Here is a 16,555-nt window from a genome sequence, read left to right on the forward strand (position 1 = left end):
TCTCTTTATCCCGTGTGACAGTAACCAAGGTACAGAATTACTAAAACTCCCAAGCCCAACGTGGCATTTTACAGGAACCATAACTTGAAATGAAGTATTTTTCTGCTGTGTTTTCATCATCCCCCTATGTTTTCAGAAATGACTACGTGATGTAAAAATCTTTCACGCAGCCCTGCATCCTGTGCAGGGATATCGAAGTTACTGTGTGACACTTGCCCCTTGGTTGTTACTAATGATGAGGGGTAGCAGCAGAATGATCCCTTCTTACATTTTTTTTTCTTTTTCCTAAAAGTAGCCAACTTGGCTCCTATTTTACAGAGTCTTTCTCAAGTCTGTGGCCGGGGCAGCTCACCATCTCCAGGAGCTGAGGTGACGCTGGGCTCCCTGACTGCTCCGAACCAGGAGGGAAGAGGAGAAACCAGGAGAAAAGACTTGAGAAAAGTTGGCTGCCATAAATGGCTTCTGGCCAAGGGGAGGCTCACTGGGATTCTCTTCCTGCAATTTTTCATTAGATGGGGAAGTTTTACTTCCCCACGGCTGCAGAGCCAGCCCATCTTTTCTTCCCTTTCCTTCGGCCTTTCCAAGCTGACTCAGGCTCCAACTCAATTTATGAAGCTGAATAAATAAGACTTTTTCAGGGTTTCCTGGTGATTTAACACTTAGTTATGTACAATTGTTATAGTCTCYCTTAATTAAAAATTAGTAGATAGAAACTGTAATTTCTATCATTTTAACTTTATTAGTTGTCTAGCCCTTATTTGCATTTTTTCCTAACTTTCTAATGTCTGGTCCAAGCTCTGGGAAGTGGATTGTGCAGATAACCACAAATTTGGACAGTTGCAGGCAAGTTTTCCACAAAGCTTACCCACAGCATGGATTATGCCTACGATTACAAAAACTAAACTAYAGCTGAAGCTTTCTAGAACTGCTCTAATAGAAGAATCAATCTGAAGGAGATTTCTGACATACGTAGTTAAAAATATATGACTGTGAAATAGAATTTATCTTCTATGACCTTAAATTAACAGGAATCAAAAATCATCCTGGCATGAGAAAGAACAACATTACTGAAGATGACAGAATTGCACTGGCGCATGTAACTTGCGTTTGACCATAGTTTATATATAGTTATACACTAAATACAGTTAATATTTTCTCTCAGAAAACATTCTGTTCAACCTCATTAAATGCTATTGTGCTGCTTCTGGTCTTTAAAAAAATTGTATTTCCTGTTTTGTAATTTGTTCTCTCAATTTTTTGTTTTTGTGAGGGAAGAGGAGAAAAGTCTTACAAGGAAACCATGTTTTACATTTATTCCTTACCTGTGACTTTCTCTGTTTCTTCCCTRTTCAGAAGTTTATAGAGTTTGAAGATGCTTTGGAGCAGGAGAAGAAAGAACTACAAATCCAAGTGGAACACCTTGAATTTCAGACTCGACAGCTGGAGCTGAAGACCAAAAACTATGCAGATCAGAGTAAGCCAAGTTGTGCACCAGATATGAATCTGTAGTTGACTTTCCATGAGTGTATATTGCTGCTCTGAAATATTTTTTATTTATTTGTTTGTATTTTAAAGTAACATATGCAAAGCCTGTAATCTCTAACTATCCTACTTTAGTAGGAACTTCTGAGACATCTAAAGGATGGGATGTATCTAACRTTGATTTGGTTCATTGGGTCCCCTGTGTGGAACATGCTCAGTCTCTCCAGCTGCAATATTTGGGCCACTGGTGAAGCTTCAGAACCTGGTTTCCAGTTTCTTTGTCTCTGAACATAACTACCTTCCCCCTTTTTTTTGGATATAAAACTATCATGTTTAATTTTTTAAAGCTACTTCCCTCACATATGTGGTTGTGTTTTGTTGGCTGAGGTTCCCATCAGAAGTAACTGATGTTTTATCTAGTATTCCTGCTCCTCAAATAGCCAGAGGAGCCCACCAAAAACATAATTTGAATTGTCATCAAACCAGCACATTTGTAGGACACCAGTCTACTGCTGAAGAACTCTGCTTCTAAACTGTTGTTGCACTGCCTGGTCTGCTCATCTTGGGAACAGATTGGTAACCGTGAAATGAGTTTGCAATGAAAATCAGATTCCATAACTCACATTATTCTGTTTTTTTTTTTGTTTTGCTTAGTAGGTATGAATTCATATCTAACAATAAGTGTCTGTTTTGTAGTCTAAGCTTTGAGACCCCTCTAGTTTCTTTGGAGAGCCTAATGCGTATRTGAGCTGACAGTTGGAATCTTTTATTGGTAGTTTCACGACTGGAGGAACGTGAATCAGAAATGAAGAAAGAATATAATGCTCTACATCAGCGTCACACAGAGGTAGGCTGTCATCTCATTTTTTTCTAAAAACAAACAAAAAAACCCCCACAAAACTCGTAGCCCATATGTCAAATCATGTCAAAGAATTAAGCTTTACAATACTAGTGATGACTATAGCTTCTGAACTTTTGGAAAAGTGCCCCGCTACCCCATCTCCCACTGCCAACTCTCTCTAGGAGACATTTTTCATTATTTTTGGATACAYAATTTTGTGAACCTTCTGTTACTATATTAAGCATATGTCATTTTTTGAYCCTGTTTTCTGTCAGATTAGTCCATTCACTTATATCGTCATAGCAAAGACAAGGATRCATGTGAAAAGGAAAGGGAATTAAAAATGGATGCTGGAGAAGATGAAGCAAAAGCCTTTTCTGCTCTTTTGTTTGGCTCATGGGTTTTTTGCTCTTCACAGATGATCCAGACCTATGTGGAACACATTGAGCGATCCAAGATGCAGCAAGTTGGTGGAAATAATCAAACTGAGGGAAGTGTACCTGGGAGAAGGTAGGGCCATAACCTCTCCGTGTAATGTATGCCATCCAGGAACATATAAGTTAAGTGCACGTATTGGAGAACGAAAGAAACCAGAACAGGGATCTTTCCCTGTGGGCATGAACTAGAGTTGAAAGCTTATTTGTAATGGGTTGTGCATAAGTTGTAGGTAAGTTTTCTAAGACTTGGTGGAGAGGAGCTTTGTTACATGTTCTGTTACAAAGCTTAGGTTTTGCCATGCTACTATTGTTACAGGCCTCTGGAAAAATAAGTTTTTATTTTTAGGTGACATGAAAAAAGTTCATAAAATGATTGGGGGATGGCAAAGAGTATACAACTCTGTGTGTGTCTTTGTGTGTCTTTGTGTGTTTGTGTGATAGACTACAACAAAATATAGCAATTAAATGCATTAGCTCACACTTGATTTCTCCTATTTCTTCAAGGGAAAATTTCCATAGAGTCCATCATTTGATAGATCTCCTTACGCCCAAGAAGGTGAYTTTTCCCCTCATTTTCGTAGCACCAATCCAGTAAGAGTCAGCCTTTGTTTAAAGAATGACAGTGGTAGGAAAGAACTTCAGTGTGTAAAATCATCAGTCTTTAGAGTCTTCGATCAAATTTAGAGCAGAAAAGCTGCAGTTGCATTGATTTCAAAACAGATACTTATGATTTTAACTGGTGTGTGAAGAAACCAGATGCTTTCTTCATGATAAGTTTATACACCAATAAAAATACCCACAGGATGAGAAATAACAAAGAAGTTCCAGAAATATTGATTAGAGAAGTAATAAATCACATAATACATAATATTAATCTACTTGGATCGAGTGCAGTCTATTAAGTGACTTGGCAATAAAAAAGATGTTCTYTGTGAGAATTCTTACGCATGTCAAATTATTATTTGTGTTAATCATTACATACTAATGATATGATTAATACTATGACACTCTTTAACCCAGAAAGTTTTAAACTAAAACAGTAGTAGAGGAACAATATTGACCAAGTAATATGCTGAAGGAAATTCAATCTGTTTGTTCTCCTTGCTTGTTCTTTTTAATGTCTCCTGGCCTTGAGCAATATCTAAAGGTTTTACACACATATTGACCACAAGGCATGGGAGCTGTTCGTCTAAAAATAGACAGAGACAGTACCAGCAGCACAGAAATGCTCAGAAGAGGTGGCCAGCTAACTGTGTTCTCTCTGGCCTCTAATAAAACGTCTGACTGATCTTGGGTAACGTCTCTGTACTTCACTTGTTGAATATCCGTGGACTTCATTCAAAAATAAATCTTCAAAGAGCATTAGCCTAAGAAAAGGAGACATGTCAGAGTATAAACTAGGTGGCAGCATGGGAGAAGACATGGAGTTGAAAATAATGGGGAAAATAGGTAAGCAGAAAGCCATGGAGGTTTTTGAAGAGGAAGCAGTGTGATCTGATAGAAATGGTAAAATACAAAAGAGCATTGAGCAAAGTTTAGAGATGAAGGAGAAGTAAAATTACTTGAAATTAAGAATAAAAGAGGATAGTAAGAATGAATGACAAATAAGCAAGGTCTTATGGTGCCTTGTATTTAGGTCTGTGACTTTTACACTAGTTGTTGGTTGTGTTTGAGGTAATGTAATTGAAAGGAATTTTCAGGTCCTGACGTTTAAAAAAAAAAACAAAACCAAAAACACCCCACTGCTCACAGAACTAAAGCTCTCTGTCTGCTGTAGCTTCCTTTTACTGGATTAGACTGAAACTAATCCAGTAACTCTGGATTAGTTACTGGATCCAGAAACTCTGAAACAAGCTGAACTCAGATTGCCAAAGTTTTGACTGTGTATTATAAATGAGAAAGGGAAGAAAAAGCAACCCCCTTGTGAAAGAGACTTGGGGAGGGGGTGAGGAAGGGAGCAGCACAAGGCACATGTCTTCCGAAACTTTGGTAAATAGCCTGGGACTCCTGCCAGATCCCCTGCAGCCTTGGTATTCTCTCTCTGACTAGCACATTGTTTTCTGCCAGAGTGTCATGATTTGAATGGAAGGCAAGAGACCCTACTAGATTAAGAAAGAGTCAGTCTCTGGTTCGATACTGATGATATACTTCTGCTCAGTAGCTACAGGAAAAATCCACATTTGAAGCTACTTTGGTGCTATATGGCTCTGCTGACATGCCTGTGCAAGAGATCTTAGATACTCCATGGTAGRGAGTGAACAGGATAGACTAGATCATTTCAGGTGGGTGGGAAATGCCAGTTAGGCTGAAAAAATTTAGTTATTTTACAGGAAGAAGAATAGCCATGCTGATATCTGCATTTATATCCTTCTGCTATTTCTATCTCTCAGTTARGGACTAGGAGAGCTGTGAGCTTCAGAGCAGACATGACATGTCATGGCTTGAAGTAAAATGCCAGTTCATTTTCTCATTTCTTTAATTCTATAGAGAGCACCACAGCCCCACTGACATTCAATAGGCAGAAAAGTTTTAGCAACATCGCAAGGGCAGAAAGATCACAGATTTAAACAGTTTTCCCCTCAACTCGGGGACAGACTGACTCATCTTTTTTTTTTTCCCACCACGTTCTCTCTGTTTTACAATGCAGTGCTGAATCAGACCTATAAGGAATTGGGTCAGGAGGCTTCTGAATAGGTCTGGATGAGCTCCTTTTATAGCCACTTGTCCAAGGATTTTAAAGCTTTGGAATTGATCACCTGCACATGCCTCCTCTGCAAAACTGTTTCTCAAAAATGAACAGTTTTACCTAAAATTGAAACAACTGATGCATGGTCCATGCTACCTCTCTTCCAGATCTGCCAGGAAAAAATACAGATTTTGTAAAGCTCCTTTTGTAGCTTTGACTGCAAGAATAGCTTGCTGCTGCARCGTGCTGGTATCTAAGAAAGATCCTGCCTTTATTCTGAATCAGTTCATACGATTTTTATATTCTCATTTGTAAGGCTACCAGAGCCTTTTTACAGAATGGACATAAAGGGAAGRGAGCCACAGTTATGTGTAGATCAAGGGAGACACTACCATGGAATCACAGGACAGCTGAGGTTGGAAGGGACTTTTAGAGACTATCTAGTCTAACCGCTTTCCTCAAGCGGGGTCACCTACAGCACATTGCCCAGGAGCCTGTCCAGRAAGTTTRTGAATAGCTCCAAGGAAGGAGGCTCCATAACCTCTCYGGGCAACCTGTTCTRGTGCTCAGTCACCCTCACAAACAAAAAGCTTTATATYCTGGCAGGATGTGCCTGTTGCATCTTGTTCCATCACTGGGCATCTGTGAGAAGAGTCTGGACCCATCCTCTTTAAATCCTCCCTTCAGATATTTATACACATTGATAAGACCTCCCTGAGCCTTTTATTCTCCAGGCTGAACAGTCCCAGCTCTCTCAGCCCTTCCTCATGTGAGGGATGCTCTAGTCCCTTCACTRTCTCAGTACCCCTTCCCTGGTCTTGCTTCAGTAGCTTCATGTGTGTCTCATACTGGTAGGAGTCCAGACCTGGGCACAGCAGTCCAGGTGTGGCCACACTGGAGCTGAGTAGAGGGAAAGGATCACCTGCCTATGAGGATGTTACGGGAGACAGTTTTGCACTGTATTACTCAAGTCGAGCCTTGCCGAAGTCAAGATAGACAACATCCACTGCTCTCTCATTATCTACCCAGCCAGTCATTCCATCYGTTATCATAGAATCAGTAAGGTTGGAAGGGACCTCTGGAGATCATCTAGTCCAACCTCCCTGCTCAGCAGGGTCACCTAGAGCACGTCAGACAGGTTTACATCCAGGCGGGCCTTGAATATCTCCRGAGAAGGAGACTCCACAACCTCTCTGGGCAACCTGTTCCCGTGGCCTGTCACTCTCTCARTGAAGGAATTCCTAGACCCATCCTTGCATACTCAGACAGTGTCCTTCTGTTCTTCCAAGGTTATCTGTTCCTGCTTCCACCCATGGTACACTTTCTTGTCATCTTGAGTTTTTCCAGGAGCTCCTTGTCCATCAGTGCAGGTCTCCTGTCCTCTTTGCTCAGCTTCTTGCTCACTTAGATGCACAGTTCTTGAGCTTGGAGGAGGTGATCCTTGAATATCGACCTGCTTTCTTGGAAACCCTTTCCCTTTAGGACCTTATCCCAATGAATTCTTCCAAGAGCATCCTGAAGAGGYCACAGTCTGCTCTCTTGAAGTCCAGGGTCATGATACTGCTCTCTGTCCATCTCCCTCAGGATCCTGAGCTCCACCATCTCATGATCACTGCAGCCAAGGTTACCCCTCAACCTTTCCATCCCTAACCAGCCCTACTTGCTTGTAAGTGTGAGGTCCAGCAGAGCACCTCTCCTTGTTCACTTTTCTTGCACCTCTATCAGGAAGTTGTCACTAATGCTCTCTGTGAGCCTCTTGGATTGCTTGTGCCCTGTTGTGTTGTCCTTCCAGCAAGTATTGAGGTGGWTAAAGTGCCCCGTGAGGATGAGCTCCACTGCAAATGTGGAGCTACTTCTAGCTGTCTGTAAAAGGCCTCATCTACTCCTTGATGTGGTGGTGGTCTAGAGCAGATATCCACAACAGTGTCACCCATGTTAGTCTGCCCCTTAATGCTTACCAGAAGCTCTCAGTCAGCCCATCGTCCACCCCATGGCAGAGCTCCATACGTTCCAGCTGCCCTCATGCAAAGGATAGTTCCCCCTCTTCACCTTCTTGTCCTGTCTGTCCATCCATTGCAGCATTTCAGTTGTCTGAGCTACCCTACCATGTCTCTGTAATCCCAACAAGACATAGCCCTGCAAATGCACACAGACTTCYAATTCCTCCTGCTTATTTCCTGTGTGGCATGCATTAGGGCACAGGCACTTCAGAGACACACCCAAGTGTGCTGATTTGCCAGAGTCAGAGAGGCTTTTCCATGCTAATGTCTTGTAGGTACTTCATTCTCTACATACAGACGCAGCAGATACCCCCACTTAAGCCCTATTTTGTTGACTGTTGAGAGTTCCCTGTAACTCTCTCCACCATCATTCCTAATTTAAAGTCCTCTTTACCAGGTCAGCCAGCCTGTTGGTAAAGATTGTTTTGCCCCACCTGGTGAAGTGGTTCCTGTCTCTCCCAAGTAGACTGGAATATTCTAACAGGGTCCAGAGGTGATAAAAAAMCAGAACCCTGTTGCCAGCACCAGCTGCACAACCTATTGTTGACTCGTAGTATCCATCCATCCATTCCTCCTCACGTTTTTCACCCTTCTTTGTAAGATTTCAGAGAAAGGCACCTGGGTCCCTATACCTTTSACTGCTGCACCCAGAGCTCCCAGGTCACATATGATACTTCATGTTGTCCTTGGTAGTATCATTGGTGCCCAGATGGAAGAGCAGCAGGGGGTAATAGTCAAAGGGATGGGCAAACCTCATCAGACTCTCCACCTATCTCAGATTCAAGCCCCTAGCAAGCAGCAAAYCTCTTGATGAAAGGTCAGGTTGGCAGATGGGTGCCTCTGTCCCGCACAGCAGGGAGTCACCCACTACTATCACCTGCTGCTTCCTCCAGCATGGCTSCTCTTGCATGGCTCAGGGTCCATCAGCCCATATGCTTTGCTTGAAAGTATGTCCTCTCCTTCTCAGCTTTGAGGGCAGTGAGCCTATTCTATAACTGCAAGCCTTCAGTAGGAACAGGAGCCTTTCTCCTGGTACAAAGAGTCACCAGCTTCCAGCGTTCASCTTCTTTGGAGTTTCCACTTACCATGCTGCTAAGCATGGACTCTGCCTGTGTCTCCACTCCAGCTGGGGTTCTTGAAGCTGTAGGGTCTCCAAGAAGATATTGTCCATCTCTCTCTCCTCTCATCTCTCTGATATGCAGGCTGATATGGAGCCTGCTGTCCTCCTCCTGTAATTCCTTCAGTTGGTGACACAGCTCTTCAACAGCAGCACACCTCCGACAGGAAGGAGGACCCGCTGCCCCAGCCTCCCTGCAGCCTGAGACTTGCAGAGCTGCATCCTCCATTAGAAGCTCAGTCTGGGTCAAAGCCTCTGACATGGCAAGTGGAGCTACTCCCACAGCCACTGAGGAACGGGTGCTGTRATGCATCAGAACCACATCTGAGGATGTGTATGCAAGTCTGAACTGAGCTGAGGACTCCTTCTTTACAAACTGCTGCATCTGTTGGCTGTGTTCTGGGCCTTATGCCCTTGAACAAAGGGTGCTTGATCCTCCCTAATCAAGTATTTACTGTTCCCCTTCTGACAATCAGATATTACAGAAACTATACAGACTATTTTATAGTATTTCTTCTAGAGAGGAGTTACTGAAGGCTGTGATGGATATTAATGGGCTGTAGTGAGTTATCTTGGTGTTATGTTTTCTGCAAAACTGTGAATTAATCTCACAACAGGCAATGATTTAGAATAATAAAAATAATTACAGAGTTTGGTATCTGCTGATTGCTCTGGCCATTTCTTGATTGAAGTTTATGGTGAACACAGTACCCAAATGGATTGTCTAAAATACAAAAATCTATTTTCAAAATGATAGCAGTAGATGCAATAGTCTTTCTAGGCAAATGGGACAGGCCTGATGGGTGCAGAATGCAAAATAAGATGTGACGTAAAAAGAACTGGTAGTTTGTAGATGTTCTGAATACAAGAGCAGGTGTCATTCATGAAACCTCCTTTGTGTCTGACTATTCTTCTTTCTCCTCTCCCCATGGTGGTCTGGGAATTTAGCATGTTCCCAGATCCTTGTGTCACAACAYTAATGGAATAAGGATGTTAGGCTTGTTTCTTTTCCCACATATGCCTCTGTAAATAGGAATATATCTGTGGAATATAAAAGCAATATAGGTGAAAGCATGCTCAGAGCCTCCCTGTTTTAAATAGCGGCTCTTATGTGTGTCTGCCGGCTTTGGACTGCATGGTAGAAGTTGATGAAGTTTTAATGAGATTTCCCTTCCTTAAGTTTCTMATAAGCTCAAATTAATGGTGGCTTCATGCTATGATTGGGTGAAAGAGAAGCGCAGTAAAAAACATCACTGGTCATATCTGCAAGACCACCATTCTCCTGGGGTGAAGGGCAAAATTTTCATCAGGAGTTGCCTCTCTGTGCTAGAGAAATGGCAGTTTTCAGGGATTTAAGTGTGGCATATTGCTAGTCTCCTGGGAGAGGGGAAAAAAGAAATACTATACATTGTATGTCTGTCAAAGCCCCTGACAGGACTTTGACCTGAATTTGTATGAACAACCAGTGGGAAACAGGGCTTTTTCCTTCATTTCAAGCTTTGCACTGTTCCTGTGTGTGTGTGTGTGGCTCCGTATTTGTATTAGCACAAACATTTCTGCTGGATGTGTGTTTCCATGTCAGTACACAGCTGGGTACGGATGAGCACCAGTATCTGGGCATTGTGGTGCACTGATGTGCATTGAGGGGAGATACGGGCATACATTTCTCACAGCCTTTCTAGGTGTCTACGTGAATGTTTGTTCCTTTTCATCTGTGGATGTGCTTGGGTGTGTTTTGTGTGGTTATACTACATAGGTGCATATTTGCATAAGCCCACGAGAGCTCTAAGTAAACTTGCCTATAAATCTGAGAAACGTTTCTGCAAGAAGCGTCGGGGTACGCGGGTGTTTCTCGCCATCAGAGAGGGGAGAGGAGTGGGGTTTGCATTTCTGCACTGTGTGAGTATGGGGGCATGGATGCACCGTGTCTGTTGGAGGGCTGCATGTTTGCATGATCTTTTGCTCTCTAATGGTTGTTTTTTTGTCTTGCTTCTTGTGCAATTGCGGCTCTGTTTTGGCTGTTATGTTTGTCACTGCAGTCATCGCCAGTCATGGAGGAAAAGGTAAATCCTATTGCTGCATCTTAACTTTGTTAATCTTCGTTTTGGAGGTTGTGGTTGAGTGCCAACAGTGTGATGCTGGGAACGTACTGTACCGGCCTGTTTGCCATCTCTGCCTACTAATGTCCGTGTTAGAATTGCTCATACAGGTGACAGTTTGTCAGGCTGATGCAAGGGAGGCCAGCAAGCTGCTGCATTAGTATGTCAGGAAGAATCTTGTGCACTCAAAAGCAGAAGATGCTGAATTTCAATCCCAAATCGGTCCCGTGCGATCAGATGTTTTACATTTTCCATCCCTGAATGCTTAAAGGTCTTTTCTCCTTTAAGTTACCATGCAATACAAAGCATCTGTGTTTTTCTGAGCAGGACAGAGATGGATGCTGTTGTTGGTGACTCTCAGAAGACACTTCTGACTTCAGCCTAGGCAATAGGTCCTCTGCCCGGAGCCTACAAAGAGAACAATTATCATCTTCGAGTGCTGGCAAACAAACAGTTCTGTTATGTTTTATAAGCTTCAGGATGTTTCTGAAGAAGCATCCTGATCCCATGTTTTGTCTACTGTAAACCTTTTTTTTTTGAGGAATTTGACATTTACTATATAAATATAAAGCAGACCTAATACATTTTTAAAAGTCTCTCTATATGGGGAAGAATTTGGTTTATGAAGGTCGCTCCAAAGGGCTGTAGTGAGCACTCAAAATTTAGACCAGCCTTGAGGATACTCTAAACTACTTTAAAACCAGATTGGTAAAGTCATCCCCAGGACCGGAAAGCTACAGTTATCTCTTCTCCAGATTGTGTCCTTCCCCCTTCCCCATGAGATGGAGAAGGGACAGGAAAGTATTTACAAAGCATCTTGGCAAGGAAATTCTGAAAGCAGTTTTCCTAACAATCTGCATTACAATGCCTCCCTGAAGATCCTACGGATTCTGATGCTACCGAGACTGTGCACCTCTGTGCTTTGTTCAGGTAGAGTTCATGCATTCACTGCACACTGAGTACTGCATCCTCTTCCATCTTAACTGTGTATGTTTGCATAGGAATGTAAAATTAAAGGGGAAGTATAGTTTAATGTTTCTGTCAGCATGTGTAGGTGATGGCTAAATTTTTAAGAAATGGCAATGCAGCCAGTGAGTTTTGTTAAGCCATCCCAGTGTAGCATCAAAAAGTATTTGTAGCATACTGTTAGGTATTCTCTGTGCACCATTTATTTTGTAGAAAATATACTCCKTTTAGAAATGTTTTAGAGAATTACAGGAGCTTTTTTCCACTTAGTTTTTTCTCCACCTGTGAAGCATGACTCCCTTAGGACCATCATCCTAACTTGAAAAAGGGGAAATGTATGGAACTAACATTTAAAACAGCTCCAAAAATGGCTTTAAAATATTTGGTTTTCTTCCTGAGCAGAGTGATTCCGTAAAAACAGGATCATTGGGACTTTTGGGACATTATATCACTAACCATAAAACAAGGAATCTTCCCTCTTCGTGGCATAAAGCTCCAATTTCTACTTTTGAATCTTTTCATGGTCTCTTGCACCTACTTGACTAGAGCTTATTGTGGGCTTTAGATCAGTATGGTGACAAGGGTGAAGATTTAATATCAGGGGAAGAAAGTTTCACTAGTGAGTCATTTACAAAGTAAAACACATTTGCAACTCCTTAAGGTCTTGGAATGATAGCAGTAGGATCAGAAGAGGTAGCAAGAAAGTCAGAATAAATACAGTTTGTTACAAATCTGTCATCCTGACATATTTGGAGCTGGTATAAATGGCAGGATAGAGATAATTAATCAGTATTTAAGCAAACGACAGTGGAGTATTTTAATACAGTCATGRAATCAGTAAGGTTGGAAGGGACCTCTGGAGATCATCTAGTCCAACCTCCCTGCTCAGCAGGGTCACCTAGAGCATGTCAGACAGGGTTGCATCCAGGCGGGCCTTGAATATCTCCAGAGAAGGRGACTCCACAACCTCTCTGGGCAACCTGTTCCCGTGGCCTGTCACTCTCATAGTGAAGAAATTCCCCCTCACGGTCAGGCGGAACTTCCTGTGCTTCAATTTCTGCCCATTGCCTCTTGTCCTGTCATATGGGACAACTRAGAAGAGTTTGTCCCCATCCCCTTGACACCCTCCCTTCAGGTTCTTATCCACACTGATGAGATCCCCCCTCAGTCTTCTCTTCCSCAGGCTGAASAGGCCCAGCTCTCGCAGCCGTTCCTCAGAGGGCAGATGCTCCAGCCCTCTGATCATCTTTGTAGTCCTACACTGGACTCTCTCCAGTAGCTCCATGTCTCTCTTGTACTATTTGCTATAACTCTGCAGTGACTTTTGATTTCAAAAAGTAGCAAGCACCGTATAGGCATTCCTTCTGAGTGGGAAGGCTAAAAGGAAACTGATAATCCCAATTATACATGTATCTGTTGACAGATGATTGTATCTACTCTGTAAACCAAACTAAGSTTATTCAGGTTGTGTCTGTGATTAGTGATCCTTTAAAATCTACATTTATGTGCTGCCTTTGTAAGAGAATTTGTCCATTTTCTCTGAAACTGCCACGTATGAATCTTTAGGATCTTCAGGAGAAGATTTAAATGCAGATTCTTAGGAAAAGTTCATCCCAAATTTCCTTGCTGAGCTTCGTGGGAAACACTTTTCTGCCCTTTCTGCCTGTCRCAGATGGGCCATAGCAAGCAATTATTCCTTACCATGAGCTACACAGGCATGTCAGCACAGTGCCTTAGGTCAATGAGAAAATGAGGAGGGAACGGCTGGGCATTTTRATTTTTCTGCACAAACGTTGTTTCTTCTGTTCACACTCTGCCCTTTTCTCTGTAAATGAGCTGGCCCTTGCATCAGCCTCTGTGTTAGTGCATTTGCACTGGTCCCAGGGGGTTTTTGGTTTTGTTGCAGTCGTTTTCATGCAAGGTCACAAGAGGAGCAGTTGTAATGGTTGCTTAGCCAGGTCTCAGGAGAAAAAATCTCTGTGTCTAGGAGCAGCGTCYCACAGCATCGACATGGAGCCCTACGGGAAAGGGAAATGTATCTGCGTTTGAGAGGGGACTCTTTACTACTGCCCTGTTCCTGGTGTAGTAACTCAAACAAGCCCATCTGCTTAGTTTGCTTTTGAAGTCTCAATATTGATTTGTTAGGCAAATCTGTTCACCTTTCACACAGCCAAACATTTGTTTGCATAGCAATTAGACCAGTGCTGATGATCATTAAAGAAAAGACACATTACRGTCTAGTGTTACTAATCCTGGTGTACAGATGGGAAGATTTTACCTCTTCCTATACCAGTAAGTGGGAAATTGAGCAAAGGGGGAATAGAGCCATAAAGGAATTGGTAGAGTATCGTTACTGAACTCCTTTGTGGGTGCATGTTGCACAGAGGATCAGCTTTGTTTGTCGCTGGAGTACCCCTGGAAGCCAGCTTGTGGAGACTGCTGAGGAGATTTGCTGAGCGAATGTCTGCTCCAGTCCCTGCAGGCCTGCTTCCCTGGTTACAAAAAGCAGTGCTGGTTTTGGCTTGCTGCTGCAGCTTTTTCCACTTCCGCTGCTTGCTCTAGATTTTCTTCCATTGGAACTTAGTCTTAAAATCTGTGCCAGCTGATATATTCACAGTCAAACCCAAAGCTAGCTAGTCACCTACAATTGCCAGAGAAAATGAGAGGTGAAGGAAACATCATTGCAGACATCTTACCATATGACTGATATGTTCCTTTATGTATTCATTTGCGTCCTGAATTTTGGATGGATTGTAACATGAATACAGAGAGGTGATCGGAGAGTGCAATTGTTMCTTTCCTTCCTTAAGTAATTTGATTAGTGACTTTCTATCTGAAGTAGTCCAAAAGTCTGATTTCTGCTGTTGGAGCAAACCAGATTTGGGATATACAGAAGTGCCATGTAGGTGACACTCAATTAAGCCTCCTTCGTGACTCAGTGATGAGATCTCTAGGATCTATGGGAGCTCTGAGGTGTCAGCTGCATGGTATTCACAGAAGAGAGTTGTTTGCTTTGGCTTATTTTCCTACAATGCCTTCTATTTCTTAGAGCATACGTTAACTTAAATTGGCTCACAGTCCCTTGCACTTTTTCATTCCCCTGGAATCTTTCATACTGACGATGAAGTCAGTTGTGCCTGTTGTGGTCTCTTGGCCCCTTTACCCTTCTATAGGGTCTCCCCAGGAAGATGTACAGCTCTAGCACTAGCCACCATGGGACTGAGYAGACAACACCATGGAAGTGTGGGTGTTTGGAGTCCACACAGCTGTTGAGTGAGGGGCAGGAGTGCAATTTGATTTCTGGTGACTAATATTTCACATGAGCTAGTGTGTGGTTTCTTTCCTGTAAGAACCTTGTGAGTGGCTAACTGGTTACTTTCCCCCACCCCTCTGTTTCTCTTTTTAGCAGGAAGGAACGTCCTAACTCTCTGAACGTCTTCCCCCTCGCGGATGGAATGGTACGTGGGCAGATAGGGGCCAAGATCGTCCCAACACTGGACCACTGGCACCTGAGTGACCTCGGCCAGCTGCAGTCCAACTCCAGCTACAAGGTTTTATAGACCATCACGGAGCAAGGGTTTCCCGCTCTCCAACTGTCGATAGCATCCCATGTTCTCATTAAGACAGAGACCAGTCTGTGTCCATAACCCTTTGCAGCCTCTCCCTCCTGGGCATCTGCTCTTTCTAGTAGTGTGCTGTAGGTGGGAGGCCAGCGTTTTGCAGATCTGACGAATGGGGGGGGGGATTTGACAGCTCCTCATGCTTCTTGTCATCTTCTCATCTCAGTGTTAATCTCTCTTACTTGCCTGGACCCAAGTGGAAAAGAGTGTGCGGGGAGGCARTTAGGCATTTAGGGAAGATAAGTCCTTTGCTTTTTATAGCTTATTTGGCAGAGGAAACGGTGGAACCTGTCCACCTCCTCTGTTTATAAGAGCAATGCTTCTGCACCTCAGCTGGGACCAGGCATTGGGTTGCATTTGCTCTCCAGTGTTTGTCCTTTCTGACTGATAACAGTTATGGACTTACCATGCTCAGTAAAAAGGGGTCCTAATCCTATCTGGATACCTAAGTCTTACACTGCACTTCAGGTATTTCATTTCCTTACATACTTAGTTTGTTGCTCTAAACTTGCATTGTGTCACCTTCAATACACTGCCTTCTGCACTGTGGCTTGCCAGAAACCTCACAGCGTTGCACCTGTGCTGGAGCAGCTGCRTTGTCCCGCCTGTTGCTTGTGATGCTCTGTTCTACCTTTCAGAGACTGTATTGAGCCCCAGGATCCAGAAGTTGTACTCTTAGTTGACAGCTCTGTGCATTGAACATGAAGCAGCAGCTTCTATTTTTAACTCTGCTTTTGGAAAGCAGCAAGGCCCAGCATAGTGCAGACCTTAACACTGCATCAACCCTCTGGCTGTTGCAAAAGTTGAAAATCTAAAGGCATGACGTGGGCATAAGCAAGATCCTTGGGTAGGATGGAGACTGTTCTCGGAACCCAAAGATTTCTTTAGTGTTGGAAGTGCACAGATTTGTGAGATGCTACGTTTCCCAAAATGTCTATCAGGTCCTACAGTAATTTCTGGCGTGCGGTTCCTGAAATTAGGGAATAGCAATACCACAGTGCAATGATACAATCAAGGAGTGGGAAATGAAAATACAGTATGAACATTTTTCTTCAAGCAGGGCAGTGCTCTGCCAGCACTGCACTGCTACAAGGACATGTGCAGCAACCAAAAGTTACAGAGACTATTCTGCTTCCAGTTCTGGAGTTAGTTTATTCCTTGGGATCTCCAGACAGTGCTGTACTGAATGGTGTAAACACACCCCAGAGCTCTCTATTGATTAGGCGTGTGCAGTACAGGTTAGCTTTTGGAAGAGAGCTAGGGGAAAGCTGGAGATAGATCCATCTTCCATAGACTTGCTAAGGCTT

The 16,555-nt window shown here is 43.0% G+C and overlaps 1 protein-coding gene across 1 annotated transcript in view; it reads left to right on the plus strand.

The window, feature by feature from the left end:
- Positions 1-1,048: 1,048 nt before the first annotated feature.
- Positions 1,049-16,555, plus strand: part of MAPK8IP3 (mitogen-activated protein kinase 8 interacting protein 3) — a 59,910-nt gene continuing 44,403 nt past the window's right edge. Inside the window, exons 1-6 of the mRNA XM_085315654.1 lie at positions 1,049-1,096; positions 1,276-1,474; positions 2,259-2,329; positions 2,742-2,833; positions 10,603-10,626; positions 15,035-15,086. Of these exons, the coding sequence (XP_085171780.1) occupies positions 1,049-1,096; positions 1,276-1,474; positions 2,259-2,329; positions 2,742-2,833; positions 10,603-10,626; positions 15,035-15,086 (486 nt within the window). The remainder of the gene's footprint in view (positions 1,097-1,275; positions 1,475-2,258; positions 2,330-2,741; positions 2,834-10,602; positions 10,627-15,034; positions 15,087-16,555) is intronic.

The sequence above is a fragment of the Rhea americana genome, unplaced genomic scaffold, assembly GCF_003343005.1.
Source record: "Rhea americana isolate MKP2758 unplaced genomic scaffold, rheAme1 scaffold_433, whole genome shotgun sequence".
In the NCBI taxonomy this organism is placed as follows: domain Eukaryota; kingdom Metazoa; phylum Chordata; class Aves; order Rheiformes; family Rheidae; genus Rhea; species Rhea americana.